The 18,471-nt window shown below is 57.5% G+C and overlaps 1 protein-coding gene across 1 annotated transcript; it reads right to left on the bottom strand.

Annotated features, from left to right (window-relative positions):
• Positions 1–1,299: 1,299 nt before the first annotated feature.
• CARMIL3 (capping protein regulator and myosin 1 linker 3) lies at positions 1,300–17,929 on the bottom strand. Its single transcript, XM_063089900.1, has 40 exons — positions 17,890–17,929; positions 16,325–16,419; positions 15,988–16,038; positions 15,829–15,888; positions 15,627–15,742; positions 15,323–15,420; positions 15,018–15,088; positions 14,848–14,921; positions 14,532–14,607; positions 14,362–14,450; positions 13,749–13,843; positions 13,442–13,528; positions 13,165–13,274; positions 12,945–13,022; positions 12,397–12,473; positions 12,218–12,322; positions 12,057–12,126; positions 11,523–11,604; positions 11,299–11,395; positions 11,096–11,150; positions 10,843–11,015; positions 10,530–10,598; positions 10,206–10,299; positions 10,004–10,102; positions 9,502–9,630; positions 9,213–9,326; positions 8,588–8,763; positions 7,709–7,796; positions 7,434–7,571; positions 7,083–7,146; positions 6,731–6,939; positions 6,258–6,358; positions 5,318–5,633; positions 4,845–4,973; positions 4,142–4,208; positions 3,955–4,044; positions 2,271–2,389; positions 2,012–2,192; positions 1,730–1,840; positions 1,300–1,601 (listed from the first exon to the last, which is right to left on the bottom strand). Exons 1-40 carry the CDS (start codon positions 17,927–17,929, stop codon positions 1,576–1,578), a joined length of 4,119 nt encoding a protein of 1,372 aa, XP_062945970.1. The 3' UTR covers positions 1,300–1,575.
• Positions 17,930–18,471: the final 542 nt, after the last annotated feature.

The raw sequence follows: 18,471 nt of genomic DNA, 5'->3' as shown, positions 1-18,471 counted from the left end.
CGTATCATGCTGAACCTCTAGCTTTGAGAATAATGTCCAGTTCCCTAGCTACCTTTTTATAAGGAGATACAAGAAGTGTATGTGATTGCTTGAGTACAGACACCCTCACATCCTGGTCACACAGCCTCTGAAGACAGGGCTGCACAATGGGGGCATGTGCTGAAGGACTGACTCCTGAGGCATCTTCCTGGTGCCATGATGTACCCAACACCCCAAGAGATTCAACCCATATGGCCACATCTTTGTGGGAGGGGCCACACCATGCACGGATCTTAAGGAAACAAGACATTAGTCATTCCTGGTGGGATCAGGGGAAGTGAGCTATTGCCTGGGGAGCTGTAAGCTTCACATGTAGACATTTGGACACACAGTGATCTGGGATGAGTATGCAAGAGCATTCACCATGACGCCTTCACCCTCCATCCCCTTAAGCTACTCATACTTAAGGTAGCAGCCATCTATTGAGCATCTCCTGGGGACTAGATACTATGCTAGGTGCTTAAGACACAGCCCCTGCCTCTTGGGGAGGTGGAGAGACACACAGGTAGCGAGATGGTAAGACAATACACAAATGTGATTAAGTGTGACAGGTGCAAATTTATGGAGCAGTCAGGATGCACTGGGGGCACAATAAGGGAGAGTGTAATTTGGATGAGTGGGGAAAGGTAGCAGGAAGGGCTTCATAGAGGAAGAGGCTTTTGAGTGGGGTCTTGAATGCCGAGGTAGTATTTGTTAGGACACCAATGGGAAACAATTAATTTGTTGTCATGCCATATAGACTTCTGTTCATATAAAAGCCACTCTACTGCTGAGATTTTTGACTATCGAGGCTGCCCCCAGCATGACACAACACCATATAATTCCACCGTTAGTGACTACGCGCGCGCACACACACACACACACACACACACACACACTCTGGTACACTGGGGTCTTCCAATCCTATCACATCCTCCAAAGCCAGACACACACCTGTGTTGGTTTTTGCCATTTCACTCCCTTCTCAGCCAGCTCAGCCCTGACCCTATGCATAACACCCACCCTGGCTTGAGGACTTCTCAGGCCCCTTCCATCTGTCCTTCCATCTCTGTTCTTCCCCTGTCTCCTCTCAGAGCCCCAGCCCCATCCCCGTGGGGTGTTCCTCACTATTCCCCTATGTGGCCAAGCTATGGGGGCTTGCGGGAAGGGAGCAGATGGCAGGGGCTGTGAGTGGAGAAGACAGCAGAGACTCGAGGCAGGCAGTGATTTTGTTGCTTTATTCTATACAAGTGGGGAGAGAGCCCCTGGGGATAGAGAGACAGAGATCCGCCCTCCGGGGGAGGAGACAGCCCCCCCCAAAGGTCTCTGCAGAGCGAGGCACAGAGGAAGGCATAGAGAGCCTCTCTCTCTCGAGGTTGCTCCCTCCCTTCCCGTCACCGCCTCTTGCTCTCCCTGCTTGGTCCTGCTGTCCTGCTCCTGTAGGATAGGCGCTGGCAGCGGGGCCTGGGGGAATGGGGTTGCTGGGTGTTCGATGGGGGTCTGAGTCCTTGTGAGGCACATGTCGAGAGGAGGGCAGGGGAGGTGTTACAGCAGCTGTCAGTCTGTTCCTGGCTCACTGGTTCCTGCTGGGGACAAATCCAGGGAGCCCAGTTCGTGGGCACAGAGAGCCAACCACCCAGTGCTGGGTTTTGGGGGGTACCATCTTGAACAGATGCGTGGGAAGGGGGACCCGCCCTCTCACTACCAGCACCTGTGGGGTCAGGGGGCCGTCTTCTATCAGGCTCCAGCTTGTCGCAGGACTGTGCCCGCCGTGTTCTCTTGGGTTTCAGGGGGGCAGTCCGGCGGCCCGGATCAGGGGGCCCTGAAATGACATTCAAGGCAAGGCTGGCACATGAGCGGGGCTGACAGGGTGGGGAGCCATCCAAGCTGTGACTCCTGGTTGTTGCTTATTCCATGCCCCAGAAGGGGACCTGATGTGGGCAGGAAGGCCCCAGAGGTGCCCCAAGCCCCCCACTCAGCCAGGGTGGCAGACCTTGGGCCTCAAGCTCCTCTTGGTCTTGCTGTGAGCCCAGCCTCAGTCGGGGTTTGTTGACTCCTGGGGCTGCACCCCCGGCCTCAGCCTCCTCCCTGTCCCCTGGCTCCTGGGGAGGCCAGCGGCCCCTGGGCATGGCCACCGGCTTAGGGGGCCGTGGAGCTAAAGGAGGGTCCTGCAGCTGGCAGAGGAAGGAAGATGCTGGTTAGTCCCTTTGGCTCATCAGAGTGCCTTCCCCACCCAGCTTGCCAGCCCTCACCTTGGCATTCCTAGCTGGAACCATCCTCTCTGGGAACAGGGCCCCCTCTTTCTCCTCCTCTCCATCTTGGGAGGCTGGGCTGGGGCTCTGGCAGCTGTGATTGGTGGCACTCTCCTCAGCTGGGGGATGGGAGAAAAGAGAGCTGCAGGAAAAGGCATTCTCACACAGCCCTTCCCCTTCTCCCAAGCAGCCCTGGAGGCCAGGGCTTTCCCCTCCGAGCCCATTTGTTCCAACACTTCTGCCTTTGCTGTCCCCTTCTACTCCCACATTTCCTTAGCCCTTGGCTCCCAGGATCACCTCTGGGGGAGCTCTGGCCTGGCTGTCTCTCTGTCAGAGAAGGGCCTGAACCCTTTCCACTGGGGCCAGGGCCTGCTGGATCCACAGGCCCATGTAGAGCTGTAGGGCCCCAGGGCCCTGCCAAGACTGCAGCCTAGCATTCCCAGAGCACTGTCTGCTGCTCTGATTTAGATGGTGGGAGCCTCGAAAAGAGGAGCCCTGGCATGCTCCACCCTCCCCTCCCACCTCCGTGACTTTAAGCAACATGAGTCTGAGGGTATGACATCTGGAACATGTTGTCTATATGTATATCTGTGAAGTGTGTGTGCAGTGAGCATCTGACTATTGCAGCTTCCTAAGTGAAGGATGGAGCCCTGCTTTGGATGCTTTAACGTCTGTGCATGGGATTGGAAAATTAGCAAAGATGCCTCCAGTGCTGGGTTGGCCTTGGCAGGTGGGGCAGGGGCACAGGCACTGCCAAGTGCCTCAGTGCCTCAGGCCAGCTGGCTGTACAGTACTGAGGAGTGATGGGCAGGGACAGAATGGGGTGTGATGGGACAGTGGGGAGCATGCAACCCCAGACGGACGGGCCTGCTCATCTCTTAGCTTGTTCTAGCTTTTGTGCCCTAGCCTGAGGGTGGGAGTGGAGGAGGTTGAGAGAGTGTCTGCATCTACAGAGAGATTTTGTCAATATTGCTGGAGGGTCATGTTCCAGGGCTTGGGGAACTTAAATTGATGCTGAGCTGACCAGCTTTTTTTAGTGGCTCCCTGAGCAGAAGGTGCTCTGAACCCAGTAGAAGGGAGGTGTCATTCTTGAAACCCCCTGCCCCTTTATTCCTCCAGCCATGAAGGCAGAAAGAAATTGACTTGTTTGAGGTCATGGGTGGCTGGGCAGGATAAATACCCAAGGTTTCTGACCTCGAAGGTAGAGCTCTTGCCCCTTCTTTGGGACCCCTTTTTGAGGTAACTGAGGATGGGTGGAGGAGCTATTTTTGGAGGAGATTGGAATGTTCAAGGTGGGCCTGGCATCCCTGGCACTTGCTGGAGGTTTGTCTTGCCCTCTCTTCCCAGCTAAGGTGCAGAGAGAGGCCTTCTGTACAGAGGGCATCACTGTGCTGTTGGTGGCCAGAGGCGGCACCTCCCCCAGAGAATTCATGGTGACCATCTGCAAGGCATTATTCCTGTCTGCTAACCCTGGCACAGCCACTTGTGTTCTGTAGAACCTTTCTTTGGATCAGTTGTTTGTCTCTTTTGGATGCCGCTTTGTAAATATCCTTAAACATTTTCACTGTGTTGACTTCTCACTGCCCTACCTTGGTTGTAAATTCCCCAATGCAGGGACCATGGTTTCTGTTTCTTTGGACACACACTGGGCCTTCAGTGCTGCCCGAGAAGAGGCTTTCCATACCTATGTGCCACGTGGCCTCTGCTCGGCGAATGGCACTGAAGCTTGGCTTGGTGCTTTGGGGTGGTGGTGGGGGCTTCCAGGCCCCAGGACCTGGAGTGGAGGGAGGGGATGGGGAAGGGGAAAGGCAAGTTAGGAGGGCTCCCTGAGAGAGGGGTGAAAGGAACGGAGTGAGGCTGACCATTCTCACCTGCATCATCTGAAGAGCGCCGTTTCTGCCAAGACTGGGTGCTGCCCTCCAGGTCTGGGCCTGTGCCCTGAAAGGACAGTGGAGTCAGGTCATAAGAAAAGTCTCCTCCATTGGGAGCGGGCTACAGCTCACAAGTCTTCTGCTCTAGCATCTTATGTCATTCTTATGTCATCAGTCCCTAGACACTCAAGACTATGTTTCCCAAAGAGTGGCACCTATACTGCTCTAGGGCACAGGGAGCGATTTACACAAATGGGCATACTGTTATCTTAACAGTTACATGCTTATTTTATGTACAGTAAAAAAAAAAAGACTAGTAGAAAGAGCCCATGATTTTAAAGATGACAATGCTTAGGTCCAGACAAAGTTAAAAAACATGAGCTGATTTAAATAAAAATATTATGTAAATGAGAATTCAGGTGGCACATGGTGGCACATCGCAAAGGTTGTAATCAAGTCATCAAAGTTTGGGAACCAGAGCTCTAGAAGTTAAGTATTTTTATGATCTCTGTTTTACAAGGAAGTAGAGGCTCCAAGAAGTGAAGCTGCTAGTCCAGGATTCCACGGCAAGGGGGTGCTATGGGCAGAACTGCAGCTAACGCCTTCAAATTCAAAGCATCTGCTTTCTTCACTGAACATCCAGGGATGGGTGAGCAGAAGGGACCCTCAGGACCCTCGGTTTGCTGCCCCAGGCTTCCCTCACCTCTCGTTTCCCATCGAAGCTCCAACCCTTGGCTCTTCCCAACCCAGGAAGAGCTACAGCGTGTACCCTTGGTTGCTGTGCTGTCCCAGGGGCTGGGCTCCCCTCCCCTGGCTCCGACTCCTCTGTGCCCTGGAACAATGTTTCCTGTTTACAAGCAGTTGCTGATGGAGAAAGGGCTCCACAGGCAGCAGGGTAGTGGTAGGGAGGGTCCTGTCCCACTGAGCCTGCAGCCCCTGGGAAGCCCTGCCCAGACCCTCCCAGGAGTCTTTCCAATGGCCTCATTTGCATCAGCACTCCCAGCATGCTCTGGGCCACCAGGACTTAGTCCACTCTCAGGGAGAAGGGGAACTGGGATGACCAACATTTCCCAGAACCCCAGAACAACATTCTCCCAGTGAGCTTAGTGTAGGGTGGGGGAGCAGGCTATGTACAGGTCAGGAGAAGGGGTGGACGCTGCCCTCTGCCTCACTTACCATTGTTCTGCGGAAGGAAGGCCCTCGGCTGTCCCCAAATCCAGGGAGAAGGCCGCTCTCCTCCTCTGGGCTCCAGCAGGGAGAGGAGTTATTGCCGAGGCTTGGGGGGTCTGGGCTGGGGGTGCTCTCCTGAGTTGGGGGTGGGGGCGGGGGTGGAGGGAGGAGAAATCCAGTGGTGGGGGACCCTGGCCCCCTCTCCCCCTTGAAGCTCCGGGGTCGGCGAAAGTGAAACAGGCCTCGGCGCCTCTTCTTCTGGAGTGGAGGCAGTGGCGGCTCCGAGAGGCCTGGCTGCATGGTCCTCAGAGTCCGGGGATAGCTGGGAAGAGTCGGGGTGAGTTAGTTACAAAAGCCAGATGCAGAGCCCAGAGTGGTGCTGGTGTCAGTCCAATGCTGGGTCTAATAAACCTCCCGCTTTCCTCTCTCAATCTAGTCTCTCCTGTTACAATGTAATCCTTTCTTCCACTTAGTTCTCAGGGGAGATGGTGTCCCTGCCTTCCCTGTCATAATCCTCCAGCAGCTTCTCTTCCCCAAGTTGACTCTTTCCTCCTAGGCACCCCCCATCGCCTTCTCTCAGCTTCTCCAAGTCGCCCAGCTCCTCCTGGACAGGCCCTGGGGAGTCTGTGCAGGACACTGACAGGGGACACTTCCCTCCAGGCCTCTTACCACTCCAGGCATCCCATCCCAGGCTTCTCACCCCCAGCCTGCCTTCCCCATCACACTGTGGTAGCTCACTCTGGCCCCATCCTTTGCAGCTGTCCTAAGGAGGTCAGAGGCCATGACAGCCAAGGGCTGGACAGGGAAGGATGAGAATATGGGGAAACGCCACTAGAGACTGGCTGGAGGGCACTGCCATTGGAGGGACTTCGTGGGAGCTGGGAGGACACAGGAGTCCTCCCAGGGCCTTGGGGCCTGCTGAAAATGGGAGTGTTTAGCCTCACACCTGGAACTTTCATCCATGACCCTGCGGCTGAAGAAATCCTCCAGGCCCTCATCCAGGCGGGTGGCCATCCCATTCTCCTGACGAGTCCCAGGTGCTGGTACCTGCTGGTAGGAAAGTCCATGGGTTATCTCATCTGAGTTAGGAAGTCTTGCCTCCCATACAGTCACGGCCTTCCCCTTTGGACTTGGCCCCAGTGGAAATTTAGACTTTAGTTCACCTGGGCATTTCCTAAGCTTAGTGGCACTCGGCTCTATCTTTCACTAAAATAAGAATGCCACTGCCTAGCAGTCAGAGATTTCTTATCTGCAGCAAGATCTAGCTCTCATCCAAACTGGATAATTCCTCATCTGTTCAGTGGCCTCCTGGGCTCCTGCCCCATCCCTCAAGGCTGGCGTTTGGGTCCTAAAGCTAGAACCCCTGGCTCTGGCATTGATAAGTGAATTTGGTCCTCTCACGAGGCATTAGGGACTCACGCTGGGCCGACCAGGTCCTGGAGGGGTAGTGCGGGGGGGCCGGGGCCTTCCTTGTGTTTGGTGCCTTAGTTTATAGCCATGAGTGGGCAGTTCGGATAGACCTTCCCAGGAACCACTAGCTGTGGGCTGGTTGCCCCCGAGTCCTGAGAACCAGCCTGGGGGGATCCCCAGGTTCCCCAGTTGGCTTTCCATGTCCTGAGGGCTCCCACCTGTGGGGACAGCAGTATTAGAGTGACTGGTAGGAGTGACAGGGAGAAAGCAGGATGGAGAGACAGAGAAAACAGAAAGGGAAAGAGGGCCTGGAAAGGTGCAGGGGCCTGGGGGACATTAGAACAGAGGCTCGAGGACTCACTGATGAAGGCAGATACCGGGCGGATCTTGCGGCAACGTTTCTGCTTTTTGATAGCCATGGTGTCCTGCAGAAAAGGAGACAAATGGTGGGGCCGGTGGCAAGTCCCCCAAACCTCACCTGGAGTTTCCCATTCCTCATAAAGCCTCCTCTTTAGAGCCCATCTTGCCTCCCTCTCTTCAGGTGGCTGAGGCACTGGGACAAGGGAAGAGGCTGGGCTGGGTTGGGGCTGAGGGGAGACCAGGTGCAGTCAGGTGGAGAGTGGAGTCCAGAGAAGTGGACAGGGTTATTGTTGTGCAGGTTCAAGGACACGGTCCAGGCTAAGGAGGGGAGCGGGAGGTGTGGGAGGCTCACAATGTTGGTCCCAAGTTCATCATCTGTGGTCTCCTCATGGTCATGGTTCCGGCCTCGGCCCCAGGAGGACAGATCTTGCCCTTGGCCTTTTCCCCCTGGTGGATCCGACAGTGTTCTTAGCTGGGTCAGGTGTCGTGCCTGGGGAAGGACAGGTGTGAATGGGATCCTGAGGAAGCTGCCCACCTCCCAGGGTCTTGAGGGGAAGGAGTGGTTAGGGAGATGGGATGCTGTGGGGTGGACCACGCTTGAGCCTGGCCAGGGCTCAGAAGCCTTACCAGGCTCTTGTGGGAGTGGTAGAGCTCTTGCAGAATCTCGTCCACTATGGAGTTGGTCAAGTAGGTGACAACTGAGAGCTTCACTTCACTGTGGGCATAGTGGGGCTGCTCAGCCACCCCCCACCCAGCCCCTGACCCTCAGCCCCTCCCCCAGATGCCTGAGAGACTGGGCCAGCTGGCTCAGCTGCCCATGGAGAGCATGGCTGCTGCAGGAGGCACCTTAGGTCCACCACGCTCATGTCTCCATAGACACATACTCAGACCCACCCACTGATCCCCTCAGCCCAGGTGTGTGTGGGCACAGAGGAACTGAAAGAGAAAGAGGAACAAGAGGCTCCAGGTCAGGTCCCTGGAGCCCCAGGGGAACACACCTAGGTAAACTGGGGTGCTGAGTACACCCTGCTGGCAGCTACTTTAAGAGCAGAACCGCACTTGCTGAGCCTGGCTGTTTCACAAGTATGTGTACTAACTTTCCTTTGCTTTGGTGAGTGGTGGCACACAGACCAGAATAAATGAGTCCAGGAGCAATGAGAAGTGGGAGGAGAAGAGAGCGGTCCAGCCCTGGCTCCCACCACTTCTCTTTGCCCATGCCTCCGGGGAGCCTGTGCTGTGTCTTCAGGAAGCACTTCCTGCTGCACATGTGTGGATATGTGTGTGTCCAACTGTGTGTTCACCACCCTGGCTCCTCCATCCCAGCTCAGCCCTTAGATTTCTAGGGCAAAGACCAGCAAGACTCTTAAAAAGCAAGGCTGCCATTTGGTTAAAGATTTATCCCTCATAATAGAGATTGTGCTATTTATTATTCATTGCCGATAGCTCTTGGGGCCCCAAGTCCCTGAGTGCTCTGGGCCAAATCCAGCCCCGCCCTCCGCCTCTCACTCCAGTTTGTTCTGAATGTCCTGTCCCGCCTGCTCCAGCAGCGCCCCTCGGATGAAGTTCCGGGGTACAGTGACACGCTCCGCCACATTGCTCAGCATCTTGTTGTGCCCCTCAGCTACCCGCATGGCCACAGGGCATAACTCCTGTGTTAGGCTGACCATGGACTCCAAGATCACCTAGTAGGGGGGGAAGGGAGGCCAGAGCCCCAAGGGCAGCAGAGTCAGGGCTGGCATCACAGTGGAAGAGATTAGCCTATCTATTCCAGTCCCCCATGGTGAGACTGAGGGACTCGCCTAAGGTCACAGAGCCTTGGACACTCAAGTTTCCCCACTTCCTGGTCAGTGCTCCTTCTACCCTACCATATAGAGAGGGGGAGGGTCACTTCAAGGAAAAGAATCCAGAGGGGGGAGGTCAGGGTTCAGAGGCCAAGGCTAAAGCTGCAGAAAAAAATCCGAGCCAGACATTGTAGCCATGCCTTGGTACAGCGGGAATGTGAGGTGGTCTCAACTCTGTGCATTGCCTTTTTGCCCTCCAATAATCTCCCCACTCTGACTTTAGCTCTTGGCTTAGGGCCTTGGTCAACACTGGGTTCCCATCATGGCCTCCTTCCTCCACCAGGACTTGCCTGAAGCTCCTTGTCCACAGCCTTGGACACCTCACTGGCTACTGACTCCAGCCTCTGCCGCACAGGCCCGTCATTGGCCAGCACGTGGCCCAGCTCATAGAGGCTGGGAAACAGCTGGGGAAGGAAGGGATTATGATCAGAAGGCCAGCATCCGGCCTTATGAGGTCCCTGGGGCCCTGGACAAGGAGGGTGGATGCATGAGGCAGGGCCTGGACACTCCTGGGTTAGCATGGTTGGCCTTCTTGGGTTTTCCAGACTGTCAGGGAAGGGTGCGGCTGCGAAGGCTCACCGCCCGAGAGTTCTTGGCATCCTTGATGAGGTCCCGAGCATACAGCAGCTCATCCTGCACGGGCTCCAGGGGGCACAGTCTCAGTGCCCGCACCTCTTCCTGCACTCGTCCACATAGCCGCTGCAGCATCTGGAGCACAGTGGCAGGAGTGTCAGGGCAGGAGTGTCAGCAGGGCCCCTTGGGCAGTGTTACTGGTGCTGGCAGACAGTTGTGGGAGTGATGTCTCTGGATGACCTGTTCTCTCTCCTTGGTTTTCTCTTCTTGAAAGCCCAGTGGAGCTCCCAGAGTCCTGTGCACCCCTTGTCTGGGAGCCACCTGCTGTTTGTGCACATATGTTTGGGGCCCATATTCTGAATGTCCTGCCTTTTTGCTCCGCCACACACTCGGTCCAGTTATGGGCACCATGCAATGCCTCTTCATGCCCCCTAAGCGCTCTATCACACCACACCTGTGCCCTGCATGCCCCACACGTGCCCCATGTGTCTCTGAGGGAAATGTTTACTTGCTCGGCGCTGCTGGTCACCAGGCCCTGCTGCAGCCTGAAGGCCTGCTCCTGGGGGCATGTCTGGGAGTGGTTGTTCCTCACCAAGCACCATTGGATCTGGAGATGGTGGGTGGGTGGGGTCAAGGCCTGGGTATGAGGGATGTACCCCCCCACCCCCACCCCCTTGGTATCCCACTCCACTTAGGACAGCACCCTCCACCTTCTGCCAGACATCCTCTGTGCGCTCGGGGGCACTGCGGTAGGCTTGGGAGATGTCGCTCACAGGGAAGGACATGAAGCGCAGTGTGTGGTTGCTGTGGGATATAGTAGCACAGGTGGTGGGGGAACAGTGAGGAGGGGAGGCCCCTGCTCCCCAGAACCCACCCCTTGCTTATCATTTCCCTCTTACATGGTCCTCCTGGAAGGATCTGCATTTCTGTGCAAATTGTTCAAGGCGGCTGGGTTGGGGCTGGGGTAGTTCAGGCCCGGTCCAGACACCAGGAGTCTGGGGGCTTGTATCAGGGCAGGGCCCTGGTTCACTCACCTCTCCAAGGCCCTTGCAATGTCCAGGAAGCCCAGGGCAGATGTATTATTCCGATCCCATAGGATAGTTCTGGAGGAAAGAACAATGTGACCAGTTTGTCATCCCTCCCTCTGGGTCCCTTTTAGGGGCTAGGGACACAACCCTCTCTGGAGCCCTCCCTTCTTTCCTGGGTAATGAGGCTGACTCAGAGATGTTTCTGGGGCTGGGAGTCTTCTGGAAGCCAGGGTATGGAGCATCAAGGCAAGCAGGGAGAATGTGTTTGTATGTGGGAGAGGGCTGGGGCTCCAGTCAGAGCATCCAGGTGTGGGCCCACCTGAGGGAGGAGTTTATCTGCAGGGCCTTAGACAGCATCTTGGCCCCAATGTCCTCCATGCCATTGCCACTCAGATCCACCTTGGCCAGGCAGGTGTTGCTGCCCAGGGCGTTGATGAGGATGCTGGTGCGAAGCTTTAGCCGGGAGTCTGCCACCGACAGCGACTGCAGGGACTGTGTGGGCATGTGGGGGGTTGGGCGTGGCCCTGCAGGCCCCTTCCACTGTAGGTTCCCTCCCAGGCCCAGTCACTCACACAGTCCTCTTCCTGGATCAGTTGCACCAGCTTGTGGAGGATCTCCTCCAGGGTCCTGTGGGGAGTTGGGGCTCAGAGTAGAAGGGGAGGGGGCTGGGGTCATGCCATTGGAGGAAGAAAGAGGTGGCGAGAGGTAGTACAATGAGCCAAGAGGATGGGTGGAGGATGGGACGAGGGTCTGTTGGTATGGGGAGGGGCCTCACTTGGCCTTGACATTGAAGTTCTTGCCCAGGAACAGGTGCTTGAGGGACTTGTTCTTGCCAAGTGCAGGCACCAGTGTCAGAAGGTCCGAGTCGAACCCTGGTCAGTAGATGGGAGAGGCCTGGCCTTGGCCTGAGGCTTACTGGTGTCTCCTCAAGCCTTTTTCCCCATGCCCCACACCCCTCTTCCCACCTGGCCCCCAGGAAAGGGAGGCACCTCTACTCACCATTGTCTGACAGATCCAGGCTGCCCACACAGGTGACAGCCCCCAGCTGCTCCTGCAAGGCCTGGGCTCCCGCTGAGCGGAGCTGCAGGGACAAGGTGTGGTGGGGAAGGCAGGGGTTGGGGTAGGAGCTGGGATACCTTTAAGACCAGAGTAGTCATGCCAGGACTCAAGGTCATACTAGGTCTTGGGTGTAAAATCAGGGAGCCCCTTCCTCCACACCAGATCCTTCCCTAGGGCTCTCTCCCCTCCACTCAACCAGAAAGGCTGCTACTCCTAAGACAGCATGTTCCTGCCCTCTAGTGGGAAAGCCTGGTATTTTCTACCCCAAAGCTTTAAGGGCAGAGATAATGTGGATTGGAAATCAATGGCCACAGACCATGGACTGAGAGGGGAAAGTAAGGTGTGGTTAGGTCAGGGGGTTGCAGAGGGGTAGCGCAGAGGCAAGATGGAGTCAGGGTTTGACTTAGGTCAGAGAGATGAACACTGGGGTGATGGATGGGGGACAGGCAGTGGGGATGGGTCCTGAGGGCTCACCTCACAGCTGCTGAGGTCCAGGTGCAGATCACTGAGGTGACTGTTGAGGGAGAGGCCCTGAAGCAGTGCCCTGTGGAAGAAGAGCAGTAGACCACCCTTATCGCTCACCCGCTCCTCCGTGGTTCCCATGGATACCCCCTGCAACCCTGCACCCACCAGACCTGAGGGCCTCCAGGGGCAGCCTTGTGGCTGACAGGTTGACATGGCTCAGGGTGTAGGCGCTGCTGAAGAATTGCTTGAAGGCCGGTGGGGCTTCCCGGCCCTTCCTGTGGAAACCCCTGGGGTCAGCAAGGGAGCCACAGCTTGCCCTGTGCCTCCCTGCACCCCCTCCTGCTCCCACCTGTGGGAGCAGCTGTTGCGAGCCAGGTTGAGGTAGGTAAGGTGGGAGCAGCAGCCATGGAGCAGGGCACCCAGAAGCTGTGGGGAGAGATGTGGGTCTCAGAAGGCAAGGACTCCCCCCTCCTCCCTATCAAGGCCCTGGCTCTTCACTCTCTGTGTGGGCCCCGCTGGGGATGCCCACTCTGCTTCCTAAGGCCTCAGTATTCCCCTCTGTGGAAAGCGGCTGTACTCCCTGCCTGCTTCCACTGGCTCCTAAGGTGCCTTTGTTCATGTTAAGGAAAGCATCCTTTCCCCCTGGTGGATGCAGCCCTGTGCCAGGGGACATAGCTGGGGGATGGAGCGAGGGCTGGCATTTATTTAGGCATAACCAGCACAACCTTGTGACCTGGATAAGGTGCCACACAGGTACGAGCTATTCACCTTGCTCTATAGTTCAGCTGAGCTGGAAGTCATCCTGGCATCCTCTGCACTCAGGGAAGGAGTGAGACCGAGACCCTCCCTGGCCTTCCCAAATCACCTCAGACTGGCTCCCCATCACCAACTGCTCACCAAGTCGATGGCGCAGTCAGTCCCCAACAGGTCCAGGTGTACCAGGGCATTGGGCTGGGCCAGGAAACTATAGAAGGCCTGGAGAAGGAAGGACAGAGGGCTACAGGAGAAGGGGCAACAGAGTAATTCCACCCCCAAGGGCCAGGGGGCAGAAGACTCCTGGGCCCTGAAGCCTGAGCATGCTTCTGCAGGGGGTTTTGGCTACATATTGTGGACTCACGTTGGCCTCATCCGTGGCGAGCAGCCCAGGGTTTTTGCTCAGGTCCAGGTATCGAAGGGAGCTGGCAAAGGCCGGATTGGCCCCAAAGGTCTGGCCCAGTGCTTGCAGCCCTGAGTACAGCAGGCACCGGGCTGAGTTAGCCCCTAACCCCACTTCAGTACACAACTCTTCCCCACTCCCCAAATGTGGCTCCTTTTCCTTCCTTGTTCCCTGGGATGGTGTGCACTGGGGGCAGCACTGGGGGAGGATCAGAGGTCAGGTGTCCCAGTGCGAGTACCTCGAGGGGAAATGGCAGTCTTGGCCAAGCACAGTTTGGTGAGACCAGTGGGGAAGCAGAGGAGTTGCTGGCTCAGACTGAGGAAACCTGGGGAGTGGAGAGAGAAATGGGCCCAGTGAGAAGCTGGGCAGCAGGTACAGGTGGTGCAGAGTTAGACGGGCTCAAGAGGGGTGCAGGCCGTGGTCAAGGATGGAGGCATGGGAGCAGATGCTGGAATCAGGCTGGAGAACCCCTGTTCAGACCTGGGCTCTGGGCTAGGACAGGGGTCTGCATTATGGTGGGGATAGGATTCAGAGCTGGGGCTCACCCTTGTCCTCGATGGGGTTGTGGGACAGAGTGAGGGCATGCAGCACACAGCTCCCGTTCTCCCCAAACACCCTGGCCAGCTTCTGGACAAAGTCCCTTCAGGGAAGGGGAGGAAGGATTTGTCCTGAGCTGAGCCCTAGGTTGCAGGCCCTGGGCTTCCCCTCCTCCTCTACCTGCCTGCCTGGCTGGGGCTGCAATGGTCGGAGGCCCCCATGGTGGCGGGGTGGGGGGTGGAGGGGAGAAGCTCAGGGCCTGCCAGGGAGTTTATCACTACTCCGGAGTACCTGGGGGCATCCCACACCTTGGGCAGTTGTGCTGAGACTAAGCCCAGCTTTGGGTCCTGAAGACTGGAGCAGCCCATCCTGCTTGGCAGTTGATAGAAAAAGGGGACAGGGCATGGATCACACTGGGGAAAGGCCATGGAGCTGGGGGTCAGGAATCTTATCCCAGCTTCACCGCTGACTTGCTTTGTGCCCTCTTTGGGACTCAGTCTCCTCTTCTGTCAAGTGAGGAGCTGGACAAGACAATCCAGAGGCCCATATCATGCTCTGAGGTAATGGGACCCTAAGACTACATCAAGGGGCACCACTGCCCAAGGGGGAGGCTGGCCTCACGTCTTAAGCCCGGCGTTGTCCAGCACCAGCTCTTCAAGGCTCCCTGACTTGCTCAAGGTATGTAGCACCTGTTCTAGCACTTCAGAGCCCTGATGACAGAGGGAGTCCTGTGATCAGGAGCCTAGGAAGGCACCACTCCCCCCTGCCCCCCACCCCCTCCTCGTTCCTACCAGCCGCAGGTCTTTGCAGTAGAGTTTGGTGAACCACTGGTTGTATGCCAGGGCGGCCACCATTAGGGCCAAGTCTCTGTGGGGATGTGGAAGGGGGCAGGAGAGTGATGAGCTGGTGGTTGGGGCAGGAAAAAAGAGGTCAGGCTGAGGTGGTTGGGCTGGGGAAAACCTAGGGGGGCAGATGGCAGTGGGGGTGGGGTCAAGTTGGGGAGAAAGAGCTGGGGCTGTGGTTGAGACCAGAGAGAGATCCTGAGGAGGGCCAGGGTTGGATTAAGACTGGGAATCTGGGGGTTGAGTTTCTGTCCCATCTGCTTACCGGCTCTCCAAGTGGCTGAAATCCAAAAGATTGAACTCTCGGTTATCCTCAGCATGGTAGATGGTGTCCACATCCTTGGAGAGGTGGAACTGGCTCACACCTGCTTCCCCTCTTCCTCTGCCCCTCCCTCTGTGTCCCACCTGCCCCCTCCAGGTCCCTGCCCAACGCACCCATTGCACCTCCTCACGGCAGTGCAGCCCGTTGTAGTCACACAGGGCTGCGTAGGTCTCGGAGAAGCCACCTGTGGGGCAGGAGATGGGCTGGCTCCACAGGGGTATGGAGATGGGGAATAGGCTTAGGTTCATGGAATGGTCAAGGTCACTTTATGTGCCAGTGTCCTAGGTTCCTGCTACACCACGAACTTCCTGAGGTCTGGGAGCTGTAGAGTCCTCAGGGCAGGCCAACCCCATGCACAGAGTTCAACATGGGGTAGGGTGGCTTAGCTCCCACCTTCCTCATGTGTGCCCCTGCTCACCACAGACACTGTGAGTGGTAGATGTGGAAGTCTCAGAGTTGGGAGAGGTGTCTCGGGGCCCCTCTGGGGTGTCTGCATTTCCACGCCGGATTAAACACCTGGAAGATGAGCAAATCATTTGAGAGGGCTGGAAAGAGGCCTCTATTCTTCCCTATTCCAGCTTCTGGATTCCCCAGGAAAACGTAGGAGCAGAGACATGAGAGATCTTGTCTTCCTGTCCCAGAGCCCAGGCCCAGGGGAAGGAGGAAGGGAAGAAGTCTCCCTGTTGTCTAATCTCTTGAGACAAACCTCGTTTGCCACTCACCCAGGGCCAGGGCAGACCTTGGAGAGGGCAGAGCTCACATGTCGCGTCACCTGGTCCACGCTCTCAGCTGATGGCAGCCGCATGCTCACCATGCCACGCTCTGTCTCCACCAGGATCTGGGGGACAGGGAGTGGCAGGGCCTCAGATATCAACTCCTTCATCTGGCTGGCCTACTAGTGGGGCCCGAAGCCTTGATGCTCACCTGGTTCTGACTGAGCGTGTTGAAGGCGCGGATCTCCAGGACATTGAAGGAGCTCTCCACCTGGGAGGGATGGGGATGCTCAGCTCCTGGTAAGGGCCTGGGTTGCCATGCTCAGGAGGGAGCATGCCAGGTGACCTCCTGATGATCAGCCCAACTTACCTTGGCTGGGACTTTGAGGGGGAAGAGGTGTAGGCGCCAAGCAGTCAGGGCCTGCAGAGAGAGAGAGAGAGAAAATGTCATCCACTCATGGCAGCTGGCTGGGCTCTGGTGCTCCTGCCCTCCTTTATGCCCCTCAGCTCTGCTCTGGGAGTCCACCCTCTCTCATGCCTTACCCAAGGCTCCTGGACACCAACCTAATCCAACCCTCTCCTCCCCTCCAGGGCTTTGTCTCCTCAAGCCCTCCCCTCCTCTGTCTCCCCTGTCCCCCAGGCTCCCTGCCCTTTACTGGCCATCTGCCCTTACCACTCCTCCCTCCCCTCAAGACCAATGTCCTCACCAGCACTCGGTCATCAAACTTCTTGGGCTTTGTTTCCAACTTCACACGATGTTGTTGGAGCACAGCCCCTTGGTTCAGACACCTCCGGATGCTCTCTGCAGGTGAGTAAGGCCTGCTCAGAACTCCCCTTTCCCTAGCCCCCCTACCTCCCCAGGGCTTTCCAGACAGAGGCAAGGGCAGGGTCAGAAGGGAGGTGAGAGAAACAGAGAGAATCAAAGGACAGTTCTTTCCTTCTTGGGTAACTTTTCCTATTAGAGAGGGAATGGGGTGTGAAGAAAACTCTGGCTCCTGATGTCCCTGAGTAAGGGGACAGTTGCTGAGTGACACTGTCCGTGGGAGGGTGTGTCTTACACTTCTGAGGGTGTGAAGTATTTTTCCAACCCATGCACTACAACAGCCAGTGACACATACACAGTGAGTCAGTGTGTGGGGGTGTGGGGGTGTCCCTTGGATTATATTCTAGGTGGTCTGGATGTGAGTGTTTGCCTTTACTACGAGTGTGTGCATGTCTTTTGAAGATGCCAGGGAGCCTGAGCATGGCATTGGTGGGGACGGATAAGTGTGAATGAGTATGCTGGCTTGCAGCTGTGAAGGGGGCACAGAGCCAGACAGTTCCTGGGTGTATGTGTGGTGGTGGGGGTGGGGGGTGGGAAGGAGTTTGTGTTTAAATGAGCCCCATACCCATTTACTGGCAGAACCATCCAGATATCCCATAGTGTGTGTGTGCATGTGTGTGGTGGGGGTGCAGTTTCTGTAAAGACGTTTGTACACATATCTCATGAGTGTGCTTGTGTGCGTGTGTAGGTGTGGGAAATCGCCACAGTGCAGCATGCCTCTGAATATCCTTGAGCATCCTGCTCTGTGCGTGGGCTAGCCTGTACTCCCACCTCTGGAGGTCAGGATTGTGGCAGTACTGGGGGGCCGGGCCTTGGTTTGGGCTGGGTCTGAGAACCATAATAGGAGAGGTTTTGAGGTGTGGGTGGTGGGTAGTGAGAAGGGGTAGGCTGGGACGAGGGCTTTGGGGACCCTGCTCCTGATTTTAGCTCCTGATCTTCCCTGACCCCTTTTTGCCCCACTGGCCTGGGCGCTGCCTGGCTTCTAGGGGGCTCTCCAGGGCCAGTTCCGGGGCGGGGCCGGGAGGAGGGAGGTGTTAAGGCAACCATCGGTCAGGACCACGGGCAGCTCCCATCGCCGGCGGGGCGGACCTGTCCTCGCCCGGCCCGGGAAGCGGGGACTCTCCGGAGGGGAAACAGGACGCTTCGCCGAGGAGTGGGCCAGAAACGCTGAGAGTCAGTCCCAGAGAGCGCAAGGGAACTGCACCTGTCACCACAGAGCGGGACGGGCAGCTCCGGGACAGAAAGGTCCTGACAGGGTGAGGCGAGGCGGGCAGCGGAGGATGCTCCGGGTTCAGCAGTGCCCGAGCTGGGATGCAGGGGCTACTTTGGGGCAGGGATTCATGGAGCGAGAGGGCGGAGGCACCGGGCTGGGTCGTACCGCGGGGAGGAACGCACTGGGTCTGGGATGCTCCCGGACGGGGCGTCCCGGAGACCAAGGCAGCCTCGTACCTTGCATCTCGCGGGTGAGCTCCACGCTGGCCTTAGCCATGGCGGCTGCTGCTGCTGCTGCAGAGGAGCCGCCGCCGCCGCCGCCGCTGGTGCGCCGCGGCACATGCTAGACCCGGCTCCGGCAAGGCCTGGGCGCCGAGCGCTGCAGCAGCGGCCGAGCCCGCTCCAGTTAGGGGCGGCTGCGCGAGCGCTCCTCCCCCAACCTCGGAGCGCCGGGTCTCCGCCCCGCCCGGAGAGGTGCCGGACCGAGCATGCGCGCTGTGCCGCCGAGCCGGGTGAGACCTCGCGCGCGCTCGCGCCTACCCCGCCCGCCAGCTCCCGCGTGAGTCCCGGTGCGCGTCGCCTGCTCCAGGGTCATCTCCGGGGCGGGGGGCAGTGTCCCCGCTTTCCGTGCCACCCACTCCTCGGACACCGTGGGCAGAACCTATTTCTTTTGTTTGTTGGCCTGGGTACCCTCCCTGGGCCCCTCCCTTTTCCCCCGCATGCTCGGGACCCGTCCAGCTTGTCCTTGCTGACCCGGGGGGGTACTCGGGGGCGACGGCGATGACGGGAGAGGACCTGGCCAGATCTCAGGGGGTTTGT

Source organism: Cynocephalus volans, chromosome 3, assembly GCF_027409185.1.
Source record: "Cynocephalus volans isolate mCynVol1 chromosome 3, mCynVol1.pri, whole genome shotgun sequence".
Classification (NCBI taxonomy): Eukaryota; Metazoa; Chordata; class Mammalia; order Dermoptera; family Cynocephalidae; genus Cynocephalus; species Cynocephalus volans.
Note: the sequence above shows the minus strand (reverse complement) of the source record. Positions and strands in the feature narration are given on the sequence as shown.

What these genes read in the sequence shown, in the direction of transcription:
- CARMIL3 (XM_063089900.1), bottom strand. Translation starts at nt 17,929, where the DNA reads ATGGCTAAGGCCAGCGTGGAGCTCACCCGCGAGATGCAAG. An exon ending in AGAGGCCACGTGGCACATAG is followed by an intron (nt 2,390 to 3,954) that starts GTATGGAAAGCC and finishes CCCATCCCCCAG; the next exon opens with CTGAGGAGAGTGCCACCAAT. An exon ending in TTCCAGCTAGGAATGCCAAG is followed by an intron (nt 2,193 to 2,270) that starts GTGAGGGCTGGC and finishes TTCCTCTGCCAG; the next exon opens with CTGCAGGACCCTCCTTTAGC.